At 44.3% G+C, this 24,081-nt stretch overlaps 2 protein-coding genes across 10 annotated transcripts in view; one reads left to right on the top strand and one right to left on the bottom strand.

Moving 5' to 3' along the window:
* RHNO1 (RAD9-HUS1-RAD1 interacting nuclear orphan 1) overlaps positions 1–21,449 on the bottom strand; it is a 273,267-nt gene extending 251,818 nt beyond the window's left edge. Inside the window, exon 1 of one of the 4 annotated variants that reach the window (XM_069628507.1) lies at positions 21,268–21,449. The gene's annotated coding sequence lies outside the window, so the exon portion shown is untranslated. Of the gene's footprint in view, positions 1–20,950; positions 21,072–21,267 lie in introns of those variants that run through there. The other 3 variants (XM_069628509.1, XM_069628506.1, XM_069628508.1) reach the window with 3 other exon arrangements.
* FOXM1 (forkhead box M1) overlaps positions 21,032–24,081 on the top strand; it is a 293,555-nt gene continuing 290,505 nt past the window's right edge. For 3 of the 6 annotated variants that reach the window (XM_069628500.1, XM_069628505.1, XM_069628503.1), the window contains exons 1-2: positions 21,526–21,651; positions 23,375–23,967. In XM_069628500.1, the coding sequence (XP_069484601.1) occupies positions 23,421–23,967 (547 nt within the window). In that variant the 5' untranslated portion in view covers positions 21,526–21,651; positions 23,375–23,420. Of the gene's footprint in view, positions 21,157–21,489; positions 21,652–23,374; positions 23,968–24,081 lie in introns of those variants that run through there. The other 3 variants (XM_069628504.1, XM_069628501.1, XM_069628502.1) reach the window with 2 other exon arrangements.

The raw sequence follows: 24,081 nt of genomic DNA, 5'->3' as shown, positions 1-24,081 counted from the left end.
TAGAACCAAAAAAAACGATTGCTTGGGTTCACAGATGAAAAGATAACAAGCCAATTACGATGAGAAAAACTCAATAGAGAGACTCATTTGCCTTATGCATGAATGTCATTTGGGAAAAACACCAACAAAATGTAGGCTGGGCAAACATTACTGATGGTGTGGAAAGGGCAGCAAGTGGTGGACCACATAGATCATTGCATTGAAATCGTCAAAAACTCACAGCCAGACTCAAAAAAGGGGTGCGGGAACCAGACATTGGGGGAAAGATGGCCTCTTATGCCAAAATGCCATATTATCATGCTACATAATTGTATTAGTTATCTTTACCTGAAAGTGTGCATAAGTGGAGTTCTTGGAGGGTCCACTACCAGGACCAACATTTTTCTAAAAGGTCTGTCACAGAAAAGGAGGGCCCTTATCAAATGGTAATAACTGATGGGTGCCCAGTTACTGTGCCTGCAGGAATGGCAGTATCTCAAATTGATGCACTCAGAAGCCTGAGAAAAAGCTGGATGCTGCAAGAATTAAAACAGCTGAAGACATGGATTAAGAGCAACGCCTAAAAAGAGATAATACAATAGAAGTGCGATTTTGCACACATTTACTGAACTGCTGCCAGGAGAACCTTTTGAGGCTTTGCATTGTGAAACAGCCTCAGTACTTTCTGTAAAAGTAGCTTCTGCCAAGGATTCCTCTGTCCGGATAGTGCAACAGACCAAAATTAGATGCCACCGCTGTCTTAACTTTCTTTTTGTTGGAAGACTTACGCACAGAATCGGAAATGTTGTTGAGCAGAGGTCATAGTACTAGATAATTATTGTACAGCACACAAAAGTGAGTAATGAAGCCAGGCAAAATCCTCAAACTGGGCACTGCTCATCCCAGAGATGCCCTTGCCGGCTAGAATCTAACACTTCCATAATAATAACAACAGAAATACAGCACCTGGAATCTAATACAAACCCTAACAAGTGTGACCGCACAATAAACTTTGTGTAACAGAATTCTGTTAATCGAATAACGTGCTGCATCGACGGGGCACCAGATACACAGTATGTATCGCTTGCATGAGGGGAAAACCCCCACTTGCAGATATAGAAATATGACAACGCATCCCACGCATGCGCAACACTTCAGCTCTCCATTTTATTCATTGGATATTTATACGGCGCTTGTACAATATGACATATTTTAAAGTGCCACAAGTAAAGAGGGAAGGGAGCAAATAAAGAATGAAAAGGACAATGAATACAATAGAAATGCAAATTGACAAGGGGGGTCCTGGGAGTCTCTCTGCCAGACATTAGTCCTGGTCCTGGTCACAAGAGACTTACCCAGAGTCTTTAGCTCACTATCTTTCACAGAGAAGAAATATCCCAAACATATCAGTCTTTGTCCTGCCCCGGGGCAGTCCAGCACCGAAATGCTAGGCAATTCTCCTCTGAACAAGAGTACCAACAGCATCCCCAGACACGTGTTTCAGTCTGGTTCGACCTCATCAGTAGGGAGGAGCTGTGCCTCTTTAAGAATAGTGAGCAAGGGGTCCACGTCTGGATTCCCCTAGTAATTTAGGGTGAGACCCAAGGTTACTTGAATATGCAAATTGACAAGGGGGGTCCTGGGAGTCTCTCTGCCAGACATTAGTCCTGGTTTTCTTCTCTGTGAAAGATAGTGAGCTAAAGACTCTGGGTAAGTCTCTCGTAACCAGGACTAATGTCTGGCAGAGGGACTCCCAGGACCCCCCTTGTTAATTTGCATATTTAAGTAACTTTGGGTCTCACCCTAAGTTACTAGGGGAATCCAGACGTGGACCCCTTGCTCACTATTCTTAGAGAGGCACAGATCCACCCTACTGACGAGGTCCAACCAGACCGAAACACGTGTCTGGGGTTTCTGTTGGTACTCTTGTTCAGAGGAGAATTGCCTAGCATTTCGGTGCTGGACTGCCTCAGGGCAGGACAAAGACTGATATGTTTGGGATATTTCTTCTCTGTGAAAGATAGTGAGCTAAAGACTCTGGGTAAGTCTCTCGTAACCAGGACTAATGTCTGGCAGAGGGACTCCCAGGACCCCCCTTGTTAAATTACAATAGAAATGGACAGCGGTCCTACTAGGCCTTGTGACATTTGGAATGTGCAAGTGCAGTGAGGGTAGAGGTAAGTGCAAGTTAGGGAGGAAGTACCAGAGGTGCCTGTTGGGGAGGTGAAAGGTAAATGCATGGGCGGACACGTATCGAGGGTATCGGGTAATAAAATTGGGGCAAAAATGTTGCCGATAAAAAAAAAAAAATCAAATCACGGCAAAAATGCTATGGTTTGACCCGGTAAAGGTGTACCCCATTATACCATTTAAGGTATAATGGGACCAGGGGTTGCGGGGGTGTCCCCATTATCCTTTGCATGATTGTGGCACAAAAAGCCACAGCATTTATGCCGAGATATTTTGTATTCACAGCCATTTTTGCTGCGATTTTAAGACATGGAACCGTATCGAGGCTAGCGGGACACTCTATCGCCCACCAGGTGAGAACAGGGCAGAGGCAAACCACCCAACTGACGGGTGTGGGCTCGGAGGGAAGTGCAGGGGTGGGGATGCTGGTGGCGATTGGGCAGAAGGCCAGGACTCTAGAGGACTCTTGAGGGGCCGGGCTGCCAATCTCAGCAAGAGAGCGGATGATTAGTATGAGACAGGGTAGAGGGAAGGAGGAGAAGAGAAAGGTCATGAGTGGTTTGCGCAACCTGAGGTGGACAGGTTTAAGACAGAGAGAGGGAGACTTTTCCATATGAGAGCCAGCTGAGAAGAGAGATCTGCCCCAGCTCTCTTCTTGGAGAAACGTTTGATCAGAGAGGGCTGCAGGTAGTGTGGTCCCAGGACCAAGACAGCCTTTTGGATGATGCAAAGGGTCTTGAATTTGATGCTTGCAGCAACCGGGAGACAGTGGAGAGATTTTAGGGCTGGCGAGATGTGGTGCCTTGGCTTGAGGCCAAGGATAAGTCTTGCAGCCCTATTCTGGATTAGTTGAAGAGGACGGAGTGAAGAAAGAGGTAGGTTGAAGAAGAGGCTGTTACAGTAATCCAGCCTGGAGAGGACCAGAGCTCTAGAGACATTGAGCTTCTGGGGGAAGGTGAGGAAAGGGAGAATGCCTCTGAGGAGCTGAAGTTGAATGTGGGCCTTCATGGCAAGGTCCAAGATGTGAGGAGTAAGGGCAAGAGAGGTGTAAACTTAGCTCTGACATATTGTGAGACAGGTATGGTATCAAGAAAGAAATAGACTCAAAAGTGTTAGTTTTAAAACCTTTATTTACTAAGATTTCTGGGTTGGTGTAATGCTTGACTGGCCCAAACTCTAAAGGGATAGTTCCCTTAACTGATCTTTCCAATGGCCGTCAATGTCCAATAGTCCAAAATTAAAAGTCTGTGTCTAAACCTATGCACTCTTTACAAAAAATTGATAGGAAGTCTTTTGAAAAGCAAAATTGTGGTTCAACAAAAAGTGGGAAAGCAAAGTTTCTTCTCACCAGGTGCAGTTTGGTCAATGTCACAAAAATGAGTTCAATTAACAGGGCTGTTCCTAAGACTTTCTCCACAGGGCCCTTGCAGTTATTTCGAATTCCTTCAGTATCTTTGAGTTCCTTGGGGTTCCCTTGCCCAAGTTTCGACTTATTCAAGTTTCAAACACCACACCAGAAACATAAAAGTTCATTTTTTAAGCTTCTCGAGGTTCCCTTCCCCACGCTTCAATCCTTTCAACACTATGAAGAAAACAAATAAGTCTCCAACTTGATTGGGCCTCTTAGGGTTTCCTTCCCCAAGCTCAGGACCCGTCCAGCTTTGAAACACAAAGCTTAGTTTTATAAGGAGACATTTGGCTTTCTTCAATAGGCCTCTCGGGGTTCCCTTGTCCAAGCTTAGGCCCCTTCCAGCATTTGGCACAAAGTCAGTTGAATCAGAATACACTTTGCCTTCTTTGATAGGCCTCTCAGGGTTCCCTTCCCCAAGCATTTGCCCCCTTCAGTTTCAAACGAAACAAAATAAAATCGCGATTCCTTTTAGGCTTCTCAGGGAGCCCTTCCCCAAGCTTAGGCCCTTCTAGTAGTTCCAAACACAAGTTCAGTTGGTCAGGATGTACCCTGTCCTTATGTACAGTTTTTCTTACATAGCATCCTCTCATGGGGTAGAATCACAGGCTTTCAAAAAATGCCAGGCTCTGTGCTTTTCCTAAGCGCGACCACTGATCTGTTGCCGCTCTCCTTATTTAGTACTATTGCTTTCCTTTGTACCTTTATCTTCAGGTGCTTCCTGTACCCCTTTCATGTAGTCTTTTCTCTTTGTCATGTACAACTGCGCTGTCTTTTATTCCTTTAATTTTGTTGTGCCTCTTGCACGCTTCCCTCCTCCTGTTCTGCACACTTGCACTGTCCTATATTCCTTGCGTGCCTCTTGCACACTTCTTTCACTCTTCTGTGCACAACTGCAATTGTTTCCTTCTTTCCGGGTCGCTCGCACCCTTTCCTTTTTCTCTGGACTTTACTTTTACTTCTGTGCCACTAATGTGCCTTTTTTCCCCTTCCTTCTGTGCCAATAGCTTGCTTTCTCCTTGCTTTCTCCTTCTTTCTTACTTTGTTTCTTAAAACTATCCTTCTTGCTTTCCGCTCTGTGCCGCTTTATTAATCTTGCTTTCTCTCCATTTCCCTCTGCAGTCATCCGCACGCTTCAGAGTTTCTCTCTCTCTCATGCGAAACTCACTGGGTAGAGTAGCGCTGTCGAGCGGTCTCTCCGAGATGCTTTGGGTCTAGGTCAGGATCTCACCACTTGCCCCCCAGTCACCCTTGGGCTCGGCAGACGGCGCAAGGGAACAAGCAATTGCACAGACACCACCAGGAGGGTCCCAGCTGCCTCGCTCCGGCTCTCAGGAGACAGCTCCACAGCCATGCTGCAGTCCATCTTACATTCCCATGAGCACAATCCTGGACTCCCCCCACTGAGGTGATCCTCCCTTGCTCGTCCACCCCCAGGGTCGGGATCCGAAAGCAACAGCCCTCCCCTGGCCACTTGAATAGAGGATTCTCTGGGTTGGCATGGGAAATACCGAATGCACGACCACTTGATGAACAAGCAGTTCTTTTAGCGTGTCGCTTGGAGGACAGGAAAACACTCAGTCAGTGAATTTTGTCTACCTTGTTTGCCGACGTGCATTCAAACTGTCAAACATGAAGCAACACACCAGATGGCTGACTGACATTGTGTGCTGAGAATATGTCTCGTACATATTATGTTCACTGGGCTCCTTTTGTGGTAATAATGTGTCATGCAATCCTGCTAGTCGAAATGCATAAATATGAAGATTTTATCCTAAAATGACAGAAGCCCAAACAAACCTGTTGCTCTCATTCGCTCTCCGCTGAAACACATTCTGTATGAATAAACTTTGATTTTCATGCTAGCTCCGTGCCGGTATCTCATTCTTGGTGTTTGTGTCCACGAGCGGGCATTATAAATGGGTAGTTTCCCACAAAAAAGGCGACCCAGATGGGACCTAGTCTTGTATAGTATCCAGTTGGACAGTGTGTCACAGTCGGGGAACAAGCAGTGGACAGCAGAGGACGTGGACACACTGCACAAGGTGGACCAAGGTTTCCTGTAGTCACGGCTTGCACCCACCAGCCAATTTCCTCAACACGCTGATCCTCTGCGAACAAGGTCCACGCTAGTTGGACAGACAACTGAATTGGGTGAGACTGTTCTGGGAGCGGTATATATATATATATATATATATATATATATATATATGATGTGATGTTAAGCGCTAGAATGTATTTTGGATGAATTGTGAATGAGTATGTAGTGCTGTATTATCTGTGGGAGCATTGTGTTAAATGAGCCATAGAGAGATACACCTTGTGATCATAAGTTGAGACCATGGGTAGTTCATGCACTGAAGCGATGTGTTGTGGGTTGAGATATTGTAAGGCCCGTTCCAGTGTTCTGGAGCAGCGTGTTCCAACTCACCCAGAAGGTATGACGGGTGGGAATTGAGGATTAAAAAGTGCTTGGGGGTGGTGGTGGTCTTGTGAGAATGGAATAAATACACCGCCACCAACTCTGAGTTACAGTTTCCTGTGCATGGATCTTTTGACTTGGAGAAAATAGGGTAACTAGGAGAAGCATTGCCCGCTAAAGGCGATAAGGCAATTATACGCTTGCAATGGGAAACATATAGACAATGGGAAGATCACGCTAGACAAATGTCTATGAGAGGCTCAAATAAAAAAAAAGAAACCTGAGTCAGAGAGAGATAAGGATTGTGCGTATGAGCACAAGCAAATAAAGGAGGAATGGAACCAAGGGGTACAAGAAGATATAATGCAAATAAGAGGAGTGTATGTGGAAAAAACACCCTCTGCTCAGACTACCATAATAATCCCTGAAGAGTAGTTGGATCTGTTAGAATGCTTAAAAGGTCCCCCACAACCTTATCGGGTACCTGGTGATAAGGTGCTCTCTTAGGCACTTCGTGTCCACAGGATTACAACCCAGGACACTGAAACCACAGAAAGTGTAGTCTTAGCATGGATCAAAAAAGGGGTAGAAGGAATAGAACAAGCCAAAGTATTCGTACCCCAGCAACGAGATACGCTCATTTTTGCAATAGTGCTAGAACTAACTAGGCAAATGTGGCTATTACATAAAAGGGTGAATGAGGACGAAGTGGACTCCCCCCCCCTGAGCAATTATAAGGATATAGAGCAAGCAATCCAGGAGTGTAAACTTGATTCAGACGTATGTCCAAAAGTTGTGTCGAAATTCCTATTTTGGATCATAAATGTCCCAAAGGAGTCCCTGGTAACTCAAACGTTTCCCCACACACCAGGCCCACGTACCCTGGAATAGAATGGAGTTACTATCTTTTACTAAAGATTACCCAGATATCAGGCAAAAACCTCAGCAGTGTCATACACAGACTGACAGCGTCTGAAAGGCAGGTCCGCTAACGCTTGCTGATATAGATCAATTGTTTTCATCGACACTCCCGGCAGACATATGGCACCAATGCAGAATGCAAGACAGTTTAAATCCTATCATAAAGTGGGATGAGCGGACCTTGGCAGCGAGCGAAAGGGGGGTGGGGGGGGGGGGGGGAGACTGGGGAGTTATCCAATTAAATAATGGCTCTTCCAGCACTGCTGATAATGCGTATCCAGCAAATGGTTCTCCGCAAGCAAATGAAAATGGGATAAGCTGACGCTTGCAGGCAGGAAGAAGGGGAGTCAGTTGAAAAATATTTTGCTGGAAAGGAAGAAGCTTTTACCTTGTTTAATGGGATGGATATGTCTACTGCGGCTGGGCAAAAGGCATTCTGTTCCCATTTTGTTGAAGGGCTGTCACCTCACTTAAAAAAATGACATTCAGACATACGAGTCCACCTGCCCAACCCAAAGTGCTGCTCAAATATTGACCATTTCTAGGTACTCTGCAAACCGCCAAATGAGAGTTAAAAAACAGAGCATTAATGCAGCAGGCTTTTCCTGAAAGAGGCTGGGGAAACATATGCATGTAAAAGGGGAGAGGCATGTACAGAGGACGAGGAGGCAGCGCACAACCAGGTGGTGGAACACTAGTGGACACGTAAGGCCGAGGACCATTGGATCCGGGAATGTCCACTAAGCAGAAGAGGTTGCGGCCGATAATGGGATTGCAACATGTTTAGGGAAGCATTTATAAAGGCCGGGAGCGGCATTCCAACGAATAGTAGGACACCTGAAGGAAAGAACAAGCAGCGCAATTACTTTGACCCACAACAGGGTCAGCAGTAGTCGGCTAGGGAAGATTACGAGGACGAATATACAATGGGTGACTATTTGGAATAGGGCTACCCAGGAGTCGTAAAGGGACGCGTGTATATCCTGTAGATTCAAATGGATCTATTGTTGAAATGGGGTACACGGCAAGCAGGGTAAATTCCTGTTAGACACTGGTGCCTCTAACACATCAATATCCCACAGAATTGCGTCTTCCATCCCCTTCTCTGGGAATATTAATAGGTTAGTGGGATTCGCAAATTAACCAATTCAAAGTCCAAGATCAGAAACTGTTAGTCACCATTGGTCCCATCTCCTGTATGACTCGGCTTGTGGTTACGGACAAATGTGCTTTGAACCTGTTGGGCATGGATTTACTTATGCGCTTGTATGCTAACATTTATTGCTCACCTGATTGAGTATATTTGATGAGTGCTTCTCTAAGTGCTTTGTTGTTGCCACCAACAAATTACCTCAAGCATTACAACAAATTTACCCCGTTTTTTGGGCTACTGGCTCTAATGATGTAGGCTGCATGGTACTGGAGCCCATCAAATTCAAAGTAAGACTGGGGGCGTTGTTACCCAGGGTGTCCCAATATAAGATAGCAAAGGAAGGTTTGGAAGAGATCAAACCAGTAATACAGGACTTATTGGTGAAGGGAATATTAAATGACATAGTGAGCAGCCCCTGAAACAGTGCCATTTTACCCATACATAAACATAGTGAAAGAAAACCAGACTCCCCTACTCAGTGGACACTTATAATGGATCTCTGTGCCATTTACAAGATTGTGGTACGTCAGTTCCCCTTGGTACCTGACATGACTTTCCTTTTCACAATGATTCTGCCCTCTGCAGAATATTTCACTGTCATTGACTTCAATAACGCTTTCTTTGGCATTCCAATCCACAAAGACAGTCAGTACTTATTTGCTTTTAATGTTGATGGGTGATTGTATACTTTCTGCAGAGCACCAGACGTATACAATGAAAGTCCAAGCATATATAGCCAAGCTTTAAAGACACAATTGGACATGTTCGCCATTAACCACTCAGACTTCTCATAGAATGCTTTTACAATATGCTGACAATCTTTTGATAGCAGCTAACACCCAGGAGCAATGTACAGTGCGACTGTTGCAGTTGCTAGCACCCGTTGGGCATAACGTATCCCCCAGCAAGTTGCAGTTTTGTAAGACACAGGTTACTTATTTGTGACATCTATTGTTGAAAGGGGAGAGACGCCTGCACCCATAGCGCTTGGAACCTATTATGAGAATGTCTGTTCCGACAACACAGCAAGAATTATGAGAGTTCCTAGTGATGACCTCATTTGTAGGCAGTGGATCCCTCATTTTTCCCCTCGTAGCTAAACCATTGCTAGAACTAACCTCAACCAACACTCCTGTTCCATTGCCGTGGACTGTTGCTCACCAGCAGAGAGCTTTCACGCACTTAAATCAGCACTTTGCAATGCACTTGCTTTGGGGACTCCAGACTATACAAAACCATTCACCCTGTTTGTGCATGAAAGCCAAGGCTGTGCGTTGTTTGTACTAACAACCGCAAGGGGGTACAAATATGCCATGTGCGTGTTTTTCCTCCACTTTGGATCTAGTGGCAAAGGCACTACCCAACAGTTTACTGGGTGTTGCTGCCGCAACATTATCCATGAAACAAGCAGATGCCATATTGTTAGGACACCCTGTCACCCTTTCAGTCCCTCATGGAATAGGCATATTAATTAATAAAACCAAGACCCCCTAGAAGCCCATTTACAAAGATTCAGGAGACGTTGAGAAATTATGGGACATTTGGGGAAGTTTCCTTGAGGTATATGGGTGATGTATGCCTAATTATTTGGACTATTAGGTCTCTGGCCTGTGAGCTATAATACCAACATGGTTCACTCTCTGACTCATTATATGATGCTTTATTGACCAATAACAATGCTTGAGAGTATAATTATGTTTAGGTTCTTTAATCTTTGCTCTATTTTCTTTTTCTTTCTTCTTCTTTTCCTCCTTTATTTCTTATCTTTTTTAAATGACCTTGGTACTGATTTGATCTGATATGTTATTGTGCTTGTTAATATTTACCGGATGCTTTTAAGTCTTTTGTCGATATCATCTATTCAATTGTTGTTATATTTTTCTTTATTCGAAAATAAAACTTTGAATTGCAAAAAAAAAAATAAAAAAAATAAATAAAACCAAGACCCAACATTTAACAAATGCCAGGCTCACTAGGTATGAATTGACATTATTGGCACCTCATATCACGATTCAGCGTGGTAATATGTTGAATCTGGCCACCCTGCTACCCCTCCCTTTTGATGGTTCTGTTGAAAGGCATGATTGTGTACTGACCAGTGATGAAGAAACGAAGGGACAGGTGGATCTGGTGGACATCCCTGTCGAACAACCAGACAGTACTCTGTATTTAGATGTATCTTGTTTTAAACTACTGGATGGCACCTATACAGCAGCATATGCTATTACACCCTTAAAACAATAGTTTTAAGGGTGTAATAGCACTCAGCTCAGGCAGCCTTAATTATTGCACTAACCCAAGCATGTGAACTCCGTGCAGGACTCACATTAAACATATACACAGACAGCCAGTATGCTTTTGGCGTAGTATATCATTTTGGCCCCCTATGGGCTGAAAGAGGGTTACCAACTTCATGTCACGCACCCCGGACACCCCAGTACTGCTCCCACATGCCAGAACCCTTTCAAGACTGCTGCATCACGCACACGTCCCGAGGCCACCACACCACGCCTACTTGGTACCCAGGTTGTCTCTCTCAGGGTGCTTTGTGGGGGCTGCGCTGCACGCGGTCTTCCCCGCTCTCTGCCACGGTCTGCATCACTATGAGTATATCGCACCTGCCGGCTACGGCCGTGCTATGATTGGAGGCTGCCATGTCGACTGAATCGTGTCAGGAGAACGGAGTTACGTGATCACGTGAGGGGAACTTGGTCACGTGATCGCGTCCCATGACCACAGCATAAAGCAACGCAGAGAACTCAGCAAGACGCTTCACAGCTGCATTTCGACACCAGCTCACAGCGTTTTTTTCTACGGATTACTGGATCTCTACGTTCTTGACCACGGCTTTGTAATACGGACCTGCTCTGGCTTCTGCTATTGTTATGACGCTGTTCTCTGGCTTTAAATTTTGTAAACTGCTACGACCTCGGCTAGTAATACGGACTACCCTATTATCACGTCTTGTTTTGGCATCTTGTAACTGCTGTCTTACTCCCTTTTTTTACCTCAGCCACGGCTAACGGACTGCCTCTGTACTTCCTGCATTCTATACTATGCTTAGTCTACTCAGACCCCTATCTGAGCAGCCATCTGGATCCACGTTCAGTGCTTACAAGCCCAGGTGTTACATATGCTGGCCCTTCAGTGTTTCACTAGACGCAGCATTCTGGTGGAGAGAAGCTAGGTACCCTATCCACCCTTTCCACTTGCAGATTTCTCCAGCATACCACCTGGTAGGTCTCACACCCCTTGTTCTGATCACTTCTCTGTACAATTCGTATTGTGCTTGCCTCATTTAATCCTCGTTTCCTTTGCAGCTACCTGGGGACCCGGTGCCTTGTTCCAGCCACCTATGGCCTCAATAACTGGTCAGCGAGTAGCCTAGTGCTCTCGGATCGGTGCTTCGGGACAGAGGTATACATAGTCTTCACAGAATCAGGATCGACACTTCACATAGCATGAAAATACAACATGGATTATTGATCCTGAAATGACTGAATGCCCTGACACGCCAAAGAAACTGGCCATCATGAAATGCAGTGCACACAAACCAGTTGTGCATGATACAGGGAAAGGCAATGCTTTTGCTGACCAGACGGCCATAGCAACTGCTCCGTCCTCCGTATCGCTCATGCATGTCTGCCACACAAAAAAGGAAGGCACTGATGTTTGACAACACCACAGATATGGTAAAATTCATTCAGTCGGAGGCCACTGCCCAAGAATCAGAAGAATGGAGACAGACCGGGAAATGTATAGATAATTGTTGGTTAGACACACAAGACGAGGGAAGGTGGAAACTGCCAAACAAATATACCCTTGGTGTTGTCCTATGCTCATGGCCCTGTCTCACGTGAGTGCAGAGGGAATGTACAAGTTGCTCACTACAGTGTGGAGTAACAGCAAGCTAAGACCAGCCACTGTTGCTTTCTGTAAGAATTGACTAGCATGTGCTTCCTATAACATTGCAAAGGGATAATTTATGGCCACCTGAATTTCCCTTTGAAGCATTGCAAATGGACTTCATTAAATTGCCTCCCTGTCTAGGAAGAAAATATATGTTTGTGATAGTATCCATGTTTAGCAAATGGGTAGAAACATTCCCCTTAAAGGACAATACTACATTAAGTTTAAGTACTGCTAAGATACTTGTGAAGGAGTGCCTACCTCGATTTGGACTACCTCACACTGTCTGGAGCGACAATGGTGTACATTTTGTTAATACCACGATGGAACTGGTGTGTAAAGCATTAGGCATCATCCCCAAGCAGCGGGATTGATAGAAAGAACAAACTCTACTTTGAAAAACAAACTGTCTAAGATATGCGCTAGCAGTGCCCTAGGATGGGTAGATACACTCCCACTAGCATTGTTCTCCATGAGAACCGTTATGCACTCAGTTGTTGGACTGTCTCCTTACGAAGTAGTCATGGGCCGCCCAGCAAATGTATGGGGCGTGCCAAATCCAAAGAGATTGAGAGATGCAACTTATCCTTTATTGATTTACTATTGTAAAGAGCTAACTAAAACCCTGCCCAGTCTCCGTAAACGGGTTGCTAATTGCCCACCAACATCATTGGAGGGGCCAGTACACGGCATCCAGCCAGGTGACTGGGTTTGTCCAAAGAACTTCCAGCGACAATCAGGACTCAAACCCAGGTGGAAAGGGCCAGTGGAGGTATTAATCGCCACTCAGACTGTGGCGACGTATGATGGCCACAAGCATTGAATTCACGCCAGTCACATAAAACGAGCACCGTCTTCCCTGTTGCCCAAACCATTGGCTTACGTGCCTGGTGCTGAAGGCACCCCTCTGCAGAGACAGTCGACACTCATATCATTGCTAGCACACAATGGGGGGTCCCCCAGATGAACCATTTACCAAATAGTTCGATGACCCAGTTTTTACTACAGCTGGGCCCTATTCCATGAGTTATTAAATCACCTCAAAGAACAGTACACACAGAGGAAGGTATTTTTGTTATATTAAACATGTATTCCATAATTTATTACGTAGGCCATTGGTCCTATGATTACAAACTTAAAAATGACCAATAGGGTCTATTTATGATAATGTTGAAAAAAATCAAAATACATATATCAATATAGAACATGCATGCATGCATACGTCAACATTTGTGTGAATGAATCAATTAAAACTTAGGTGACATGGTATGGGAATCAATTTTGAGGAAAACCCAGGCAGAGAAACTATTTTACTGGCCCTGTCTGTCTAATGAATCGCAGACATCCTCAATCCACCGATGTCACCTATTTTATATTCTAAAACTCATTATTATTCATGACCAGGTCCTGGGAAGTGCTTTTGGTCATGAATAATAATGATTTTTCATGGAATAGGGCCCAGCTCTAGTAAAAACTGGGTCATCGAACTATTTAGTAAATGGTTCATCTGGGGGACCCCCCATTGTGTGCAAGTGTTGCTACTCATTCGTCCCCCCGATGCCTTTGAGTACTTATCCCTTATGTGGTAAAACTCATATCATTGCTGCCAGCCCCAAAGACGTTGCCGGAGCAGCGGTACAACCCGCGACCAAGGAAACTATAAAGAATCCCTTTCTGTGAGGGACAGCTGCCAGGCAGTCAAGACTGCCAAGTTTAATGGACTACATGGGGGTGCAGTAGCATAAAGAAATTAAGCTCAAGTCGTGCCTTGAAACCTGTCTTGTGTATGTAAAAAGAAAATACAACAAGCTATGCCAAACCATGAGTGCGCCGCTTTTTTGCCTCAGAGAGGGTCGGTGCACCTCAATGTCGCTGTCAGAGGAAAAAAAATGAAAATTGCATCGTTCTAAGGGGTTTGTAAATGTGCTATTGTTAGGATTGATTATGTGTTGGGTGGATGGTTATTACTGGGATACTATGTAGCACCATCCCTATTTGGTGCAGTAATCAGTGTCCCCAAAGCCACCCTGTTTCCGATCCAACATTATCACAGAGAGAAATTCATAGAGGAGTATGCCTTTGTTTCTCGGTTATATAAAACACACAAAATCATCAATAGAAGCAACTGTTACATCTGTTTGTATTACCCATCCTATGTTGAAGAAGGCTTCCCGTTGCAGCAGCTCCCTTTACCAGTCTCCACCTCATGTTATGCGCTACACATAGCTGTGGTCAGGGGAGGCCCTCATGTCGCTAGCATATACGCTGGAATGCGTAGCACCAAGCACAACTCACCTATGACCCTCTATTACTGTGTATAAGACAATCTTCTTAGAAAGGGATTGTTGCAAGGCACTCACTTTGCCTAATGAAGCCTTCCCACTAATGCACCTGTTCCCTAGGGAATGGCAGAAATGGTCTTTCCTTATGAATATATCGTTGTACAGCAATCAAGCCTCTCTGCTGCCCTCCCATGCACCTGCTCACCATATAAGGAACAATATTGTCTTCAGTAGTATGTACATCTCCAGCAATGGTACAAAAGATATGGGTTTTACCTTAAACTGCAACTATAAACTGCACCTACCGGCTAAGATATTTAAAAGGTCCTCTCTATGTAGGGGAATCAGTATAATTTATTTGTGCCACTGTAGTATCCTAGCTTAACATCTACTATGTGTGTCTATGTGAGTGAGCAGTGGAGCTTGGAATGTTGGTATGAGGCCTGGAATGGGGTTAGTGTAAGGGTTCCAATAAAGGACGGTTGGGGCTGGCAGGGAGCGAGCCAAGGAAAGCAGAAGCACATCACCTCATCTCCTATCTTACTTTCCCACTGTAACTGAAACAATAAAGAAGACTTTACCTTTTGATAATCCTGGCTCTGGTGTGGTTCCCGAGTTTCCTGCCTGTGTCCTAGCCACACCAAGATTCATCAGCCACCAATGCATAGTCTTGGTTACCTTCTAACTTGGCCGGGGACACACAGGGTTTGTGTTGCCTGCTGTCACGGTAAGAGAAAGCCACAAGTGGTCTCTCTCATGATAAAAGTGTCATGCAATACAGGAGGATACTGGACCTCAGGTAATAGGAGATATCCTTAAAGCAATAATTCCCTGGTATTTCCCTTCTGTTATCTCTAGAGACATACGCCAGCTAGCTAGACTACAGGAGGCCACTATAGAAAAAACTACAAGTGCCCTGGATAATATCACTATAGAACTACAAGCTGTATGCTTAATGGCTGTCCAGAACAGAATTGTACTAGATATCATTCTGGTAGAGAAAGGGGGTGTTTTCCAGGTCATCAGGTCCAGCTGTTCCTTTATACCAAACTCCTCATCTCTGTATGTCATGCAATGGATAGCCTTCGGAGTTCGCTGCCCAAGCTCACGTCCCCACTGGTACATTGGATATAGCTGGTTCCCTGCAGTCTATGTTCACCTCTTTTGTCTGCAAGTTGCCATACATTTCCATGGTGGTGTTAATGACTCCAATCAAGCATTCCCACTAGGTCAGTGCCTTGTCTGGGATTGCTCAAGGGAAGCCCTTATTTATATATTTTTATGACACGTTATACTCTGGATGATAAACCCTTATATAACGCCCCTCTCTTTGAATTCCCCTGACCTCACTGAGCTAAGAAGTAGGTTTGTTTTGCAATTTAAAAGATTTATCGAATAATTAAAACAATATATATATATATATATCACACTTTTATAAATAAATTGATAATTGATAACACACTTGGACATATGACAGTGATCAATTAGTCAAGTGGTTTAATTACTTAGGAGTAGTATAGAGGATAAGGTAGCTGAGAATGCTTTATATGGAACAAGGAAATGCAAGGTGGAAAAGAAGCAACACAGGAATAAACGTGATATGATTTTAGCAAAACATAATATAATCACTTTTCCCCTTTTGGCAATTCAACCCCCCCTCTATGCAATGTAAGGAGGTGGAAGTAACACACACAGTCTTCAGGAATACAATCACAGTACAATCCGAATTCAGTTCCCCCCTGAAAGCTTAAATCACAAGGATGATTTTAAAAACACAGGCAAAGTACTTTAAATGTGGTATGCAAAGAAGGGAAAAATAGGCTAAAAATGATTTTAATTCCCTCTAGAGGTTCAGGGTGAGGGAGAGATACTTTAAATCAGTTCAGGCCAGCCCTATCAATGATTCAGGGATGGTTACCAGGTTGAAAACGGAATTCCGTAATGGAAGCAAAAGGCAAATATTTTTACACGTGGCTGAAATGAAACAAAATGTCAAATCGCAGCAATTTAGTCGCGTGCGTCGAGCGCAATTACGAAGGAACGATAAGTCGGTTTAGAGCTTGTTGGAAAGCTTAGAATCTCAGCTTTAAAATAAACGTTAAATCTCGCTTCTATCACAAACGGTTCAAGAGATACGGACGATTTTGTGAAGGTAGATTCTCAAAATAAAAGTAAAGCTCAGAATGACAAATGACAGTTTTGCAGCTTTGAATCAACAGGAGGGACACGATTTCTATGATGCTGTTCTCAATAGGTTAAAATAGTTTGAATTAGATTATTTTAAACTAAGAGATTAGTTTTGCACAGTTCTGGCTGAGTACTCACACTATATTTTGGACAGGAATGCGACTTCGTCACGGATCGGGTCAGGGTTGGCTGCGGTTCTCTCGCCACTGGGTACTGGTTCTGCGCACAGCGATATGGGTCAGCTCTCAGCTCTGCACAGCGATCTGATCTCTCTGGATCTCTGGTCTCTCTGGATACAGCACTGCTTTCTGGGTCTGCTGTCGGTTCTGGCAAAAGTTCTTGGCAAAGAATTCAACAGCTCGCCCGACTGTAGAATAGTTTGGTTGGATTGCTGGATTCTGAAGGCCTGCTGAAAAATGATTTAGCTGGTGGTCCAGGCCTCCCTGCTTTAAGTTCTGGAGTTAAGTTCTGGCCTCTGGAGATTGATGGATTAGAAGTCTGGAGTCTCCCGGCAAAGCGTCCCGCAAGAAAGTGGAAAGTGAATGTCCCTGCCTGGATTCCAGTGGCTCTTTTTATGTCTTTTGAAAATGTGTGTGGATGCTAACTTTCTTTGCCCAACTCACTCACGATTTGATAGGTCAAGGATTTCTCTTTGACCTGATTTGAGAAGGGAACAGTGAGTCAGAGTGATGAGGTGGGTTTATGGTCAGAGGATCCTCCCCTTTGTCAAATTGCACACAAATCTATTTCTGATCCAAATACCCATTTATCTATGTACCATTTTTCTAATATTAAATGTCCAGTTAACATATTTTCTGTAGCACCAAACCATCCGTTCCCTGTCTATGTAAGATGTCATGTCCACTTTTGACAGAATTCTTCCCTTTTCATCCAGATAAGGACCTCTAAACTTTTCCAGATTTTATACAAATGTGCACAAGGGATATGGGTTTCAGATGATAAAGTGTCAGATTTTTAACATGCATACATTTGGAGTAACAACCTTATTTTCCGCTACTACTCCCCAGAACATACCAGAGTCCTGACACCTCTTAAAATGTGCACAGAAAAATCACAAGAATGATATTATTTATATAATTTTTACAAGTCCGCACTATGAATTATCCATCTTTTAAAATTATGCTCTGGCCCCAAAGGGGTCAAAGCACATGGTGGAATTTCTGGTTTGTCCACTTCCCCCAAGCTCAGCTTGCTCACAGAGGCACTTCTCCTCCCACTTCTCCCAAGAGGAAGCTATTTTACGACCCCCCCAATATAACATTTGCCTGAGCCCAAGACAGTGCTTTGTTCAGTTTCCTGCAGTCCTAGGTGCTCCTCCCCTGATTCAATCAGAGAGGTGTCATCTCCTTTTGGCAGGGGCAGCAGAATGCAGCCAGGCCTGGGAACACAGCTGCTGATCAAGTTTCAACTCTTGTCGGGGGTAGTTGTCAGGCAGAATTCAATCTCTTTAAGCCAGGCTTCAGCTAAATGTCACTTTGGTTCCCAGTTTTCTACATTCAAACCAAACTTGCAATTTTTACACATGCAGCTAGAACACTGATTCTAAGTTCAAAACTATGACATTTAAACAATTTCAACCTATGTGACACTCAAAAGTAGGTCACTCATTTACTCTAAACATTTCGATTTTAGTGGCTTTAAACTCAAATTCACTTAAGGTGCTGACATCCCCAGCTATTTTCAATACATACATTAGACAATTACTTCCTTCAAGTCATTTCAGAATATAGTTTTACATTGTATCCACCTCTTAATAAGTCTTTCTTTGGCCTGGTTTGGTTAATTTGTTCAGTTTTACAGTGTCTGGCAGTTTTAAAACGCTGGCTTTCTGGTAGTGGCGAGCACCAGTATTGCATCCATTTTTGACATTAATAACAACAGATTTTGAACAGCACCATATTCCTTAGCACTGATGGGTGGCAGGTCAGGGGACCATTTTGCTGTGCGCAAAACTGCACAGTTCTCCAGGATTCTGGCGCAAATGTGGGCTTTTCCGCCCTCTTGGATTTCCTAAGCCCACAGCACCAAGTGTTGCAGCATAATAGTCTAAACGTGGGTCAGGCACCCAACAGTGGCGTTAGCGATACTATTTCTTTGATGTATATGTTATCACCTGCCTTCCTACAATGTGCCAGACAATAACTGCGCGCCTCAAACCGCCCGCCACTTCTGTCACAACCACAAATGCCTTCATTATGCAGGAAAATGCCATGAAGGACATTATGGCCATAGATATTACTGACTCTACATACTGTCTCGTCACCGACTTATGTGCATAGTTGAGGGTTCTTCAGCTCCAATAGGTGGTGAAAGAACTGATGTTCAAAGGGCCGTTTGTTAACTTAGCTCAAACATTAGCACGATCACTTAATGAACAAGCAGTTCTTTCGGCGTGTCGCTTGGAAGACAGGAATACACTTGGTGGGCAAATTTGGTTTACCCTGCTTGCCGACGTGCATTCCAAACTGTCAAACATGAAGCAACACACCAGACATTGTGGGCTGAAAATATATCTTCTGCATATTATGTTCACTGTGGTCCCTTTGTGGGAATCATGTGTCATGCAATCCTGCTGGTCAAAAGGTATAGAAGACCAGAGGCCCGAATGAAGCCGTTGCTCTTGTTCGCTCTCCACTCGAGCGCATTCTTTATGAATAAAACTTTGATTGTCATACTAGCTCTGTGTCGGTATCTCATTCTTGGATTGTGTGTGTCCACAAGCAGGCATTATAAATGGGTAGTTTCCCCACAGAGGAGTCGAAGATGACCCTGAGGTTTCTTGCTTCAGTTGAAGGGGAGGGAGGTGAGCTCATAGAGGGCGGCCAGAGTGCAGGAGGAAAACTTGGTACAGGTGTCACGATAGGAAGAATCTCAGTCTTACTGGCATTAAGACAGAGAACATTGGAGGTGCACCAAGACTGAATAGCAGATAGGCAGTCAGGGATGATAGAGGAGGGGGATGTGGAGGGGAGCTTGAAGAAGAGTTGTGTCATCTGCATAACACTGGAAATGAGGAGAGAAGGCAGAGAGCAGGTGATCAAGAGGTGCATGGTAGATGTCGAAAAGCCAAGGCGACAAGATGGAGCCCTGGGGAACACCACTAGTAGAGAGAGTGGTGGTGGAGAAGGAGCCTAAGTGGGGCTTAACTCATAAGAACTACATAAGAACTTAATTCTAGCATGTTAACAGCAAAGAAGAGGAAGTGAAGATTTAGCACAGGAGATTTCTGATAATCTACAGTTAAGAACACTTGTTCACTGTGCTTTTTATTTGAGGCTATTAGGTGGTAGAGCACACCTATAGGATGAAACTATTGCATTGGAGTACATATAGAGAGACCCGACATATAAGGAAGAACACAAAACTTGTAGGAATTTCGTTATTTGCCCATCCATTGATTGGCCATGCAAATACCTATGCCTTCCCAAAAACCTCCACATGGGAACTCTTTCAGCTCACTTTAAATCAAGCCTTACCATCAAACAGTGCACTTGAAGTGCCTGCAAGTGTTTTTTCAATGCACTTGCTCAGAGCGTTAATGACTTAATCAGAGTTGAAAACCAATACTGGTCTAATAAGAATTTTTTAACCAGGTATGCCTTCAGCCAATCGATTAATAAGCACTATACATGTCCATCACTCAAGTCCCATTAAAAACAAGCACTGCCAACTCCAACACTTTTGGCCAAGTAGAAGAATTAGGCATTTGCTAGGCATTGCTATTAAATGCCCGGGTACTCGCATCATTTTGCACCTGCTACCATCAATAGCCAGTTACTGGCAAGTGCCTTTGCGATGCCCACATAAAATCCAAACTTTTGGCATTGCTGATGCTTGTTTTTGAAGTTAACTCTTTAGTATAGTGTTGCAGTGCTTCTGGCAGTTCAGTAAAAGGTTATGTGCTAAATCTACGCCTCTGCGTCTTCATTAAAATTACAATTTCCCTATACATCTAGCTAAAAAGTTATTCAATGTCCTTCTGTGTTACTATTGTGAGGGGAGATGTAGTGGTGGATCGGCTCTACCATAAAGGACACTGGGGAGAAACACAGAGAGGACAGATAGGCACCACGGCAAATAAACACTCACATCTGAGGAAAGCGGTCAGATAACGGACACGAGAAATTAAGGGAAATGCAGCAACCAATGATGGCGGGGGAGGCATTATTTATTTACAAGTGGTCGAAACACAGGGTCCTCAAAGCACATTGAAGTCCCAACAGTTTTTCATGAAATGTGGTTAAACATAAAGTAGATCAACTAGGAAGTGCGTTTCTCCTCCCTCTCTTAAATTCCCTCTGCTCCAAACTCAGAAAATGACCAGATATTTTTGTTAGCTTCCACTACTCGGTGCCAGATGGAAGAATCACAACGAAAACACTCCACCCACATCCAATGCTCTCCACCCCACCCCCCTATTGTATTCTCATTCATTGTGAAAGCAACAACTGCTGCTGCTGCTCTTAAACTAGACTCACCGCGGTTCTCATTTCATTTACCGGCGATTGCCACTTATTGGGTAATCCGTGCAGTCTTAAACGCGATTATCGGAAAACGTACTAATACGGACCGCCTGAAGATCTATGTGTTGCCTCTGTGATTACTTGGGTAAAGAAATCGGACATTTTACAATGTATTTCCTTTCAATTGAATGAAAACATATGCCTACAGAAAGTGGAAAATGGTAAGATAATTGAACACATTTATCGAAAACGTGCATTGTTATAAAACTATTATACTGTATAGTAGATACTGTTCTATAATCGAATTTAACACAAAATCAAAATGCACTAACCTGTTTCAAAGAACTGAGAACACACACCCAATTTCACATAAACACTAAATTATTTCATCTCTTTCCTCTGGGGCGGGTTATCTATGCGTACCGTGCGGCTTGCGTTTCGCCGTCAATCGAATAATGCTATTAAGATATGGCCGCCGCTCCAGGCCACTGAAACGGGTGGGTTTGGGAAATGTTGCGTGACTGTCCCTTCTTTATTTCTCTCACGGTTGTCTAGGCTCAGGATTCGCCACGAATCTGCCACATGACCGGAACGAGGAGGGCGAGCGCCAAAATTCAAACTGCGGAAGAAAACGGAAAGAAAGACAAGGTGACAGAGTCAAATGGGAGGTGAGAGGGAGCTCCAGGGATATAACAGCTGATCCGATGAGGGAAAAGGTGGGTGGCAACGGAGATCTCTTGCTCGAGCATTGTAGGGCTGGCTGAATCGATTGTTGACCATTAAGGCCACGGCATTGAGGCGACAAGCGTGAATTGACATTTGTGGTGTTTACAACGTAGCGAGATGTAAACTTGTTTCGCGTTGGCCAACCAAAATGCTCAGTGTTTCCAAAACGGTGTTCCTAACTGAGCATTTACGTTTAGAAATCAAACGCGTTCTGTGAATTACAGCATTCACGAGTTGGCCATGAACATTTTCTTTGTAAACAAAAAGCCCAGGGCTTGAAAAGTGCCTTCGGTGATTTGGTCGAGGCATGCCTCTCTCGGGGGTGCCTACGCAGAACAAGGGCTTGTGTGAGAAAAACGCCCTCGCTCATCTATCCCGTGTTAAAGTTGCTAATCGGTCCACACTATTGCCTGGAGTATATACCCTCCTGTCTGTAGGTTCCGTTTACTGTTCAGGGATGAGCCCGCGCTTTCGGCATAGTATGCGCGACTGTCAAGCATTGGCCGGGAGGTCACTCACTATCCGTGTTTCTGTACGCTATACCATACTAATTGCTTGGGGAGAGGAAGTGGCTTTAATGTATCCATGTTTTAACTTTTAGTAGTTGATGCTGTAGCTGAGTTTGGCACAATGGCTACTATATTGAAACCTTGAAGACGCAGAGAGGTATATCTGCTTTGTTTAACTTTTATCCTTTGGAGGTGCTCTGGCAAAGAGATGCATACTAGAAAGTTTGTAGCACAGCAGTCTGGGGGTAACATGATTTGCAATTTTGCATTGAGTCCTTCATCTGCCTGCGTTGCCAGCCTCTCTGTGCCCAACCCTCTTCTGTACAGTGGACATCAGTATTCCGCGTTGCAGGCACTGTGCCACGCGCGGCTTTGCCTTCTCTTCCCCGTGGGTTGCTTGTCAGGTTCCACCCGGGAACGTTATAAACTGCCTCTGGTTCCAGCTAGGCCTGTGCGTACTTTGAACTAGTGCCAGTGATCCGTGCGCTGCTGTGGCTCATGGGGTGGCTGGGCTGCTGACCACGAATCTCCCTCTTCGCTATTAAACCAGATGCACTGCTTTGTCACTTCGGTACCACCTGTAGCTTGCGCCGACTCATCCGGAAGCATCCCGCATGTGAAATCCATGCTGACGTTGGCTTCTTAGGCGGCGAACATTTTATTTAAAACGTGTTCTTACAAAAGCATCACTGTTTACCTTTTTAATGTGTCCTCCACAAAGGTAACTTCGATTTCTGCTTCACCCGAACGTTCCCAGATCTTATTTGTTGATGTCATTACACTTGTTCAATTTTAATGTTACTCCTAATGACTCAAGGTGTGGAGCTGAGTGCACACACTTTGAAACAAGTGTCGGCTGAATGTGCTACCGCATAATTGCTTTATAGCTAACGTATGATTCTTTGAAAGATTGTGTAGGTGTTTTGACAGTGTTGCTGTTGGAAGCAATTGATACGTTTTGCTTTACATTTTAATGTTATGATCTAGATTTCTAAACTGCACGCTTTGCTTGTACAGGTTTCTGTGTAAATGTAGGATGCTCTCTGCATTTTTTTCATTTTTACATTGGACCCTTCAAGGGCATTTCCGCCCTTGAACACTAGAAAGTAATGTTTTCTTCCAAAAGTAATGCTGATTTACAAAGTTTAATTAGTATCTTTTTAACCTTGTACATAATTTTTTTTTTGTACCCCTTTCTTACAAGTCATATTGTTCAGCGCCTCAATGGAGAGTGACTGCACTGATCGACAATGAGGACGAGCCCTCGCAGGCCTCTAATTCTAAAGAGGCGAAAGCTGGCTCTGCCTGGCGACGACGCAGCTGCTTCACAGCACTCGGCAACAAAGGATGAGACAGATGGCACAGGCAAAGCTGTCCCCAGTGGGCAGCAGCCCAATGACCCTGCCGCCCACCCTCAGAAATTCCCTACAGGAATTAAGATTGTGAACCATCCCACTATGCCCAATACACAAGTGGTATTCATACCCAAACATGCCAACATCCAAAGCATCATTGCCGCCCTGACTGCCAAGGGCAAGGAATGTGGCAGCACCGGGCCCAACAAGTTTATCTTGATCAGCGGAGGTGGAAGTCTGCGGCCAGCGTGGTCTCAGGGCCCCCATGTCCAAGTGGATCGAGATCTGAGTGTTGGGGAAGGGGATATTCTTAGAACTGGAGTAGAGGGATGTAAAAGTGTGGCTCAAGACCAGGACGCTGTCGAGATGGAAGACGACATGCTGTTGCAGACGGTGAAGCATCTGGCGCCTAGAGCACATCCAAAGTATGAGGAAGACAGCAGTAAGTGATATCGCATCGTTATTGTAAATGTGTTTACAAATTGGATCTTTGCATGCAGTGCCATTTCATTCTACCTATTTTCTATGGCTTTCATACAATCTACCATTAAAAAAA

This window comes from Ambystoma mexicanum, chromosome 12, assembly GCF_040938575.1.
Source record: "Ambystoma mexicanum isolate Mex_15411 chromosome 12, UKY_AmexF1_1, whole genome shotgun sequence".
In the NCBI taxonomy this organism is placed as follows: domain Eukaryota; kingdom Metazoa; phylum Chordata; class Amphibia; order Caudata; family Ambystomatidae; genus Ambystoma; species Ambystoma mexicanum.
This window is presented reverse-complemented; position numbering and strand designations above follow the sequence as displayed.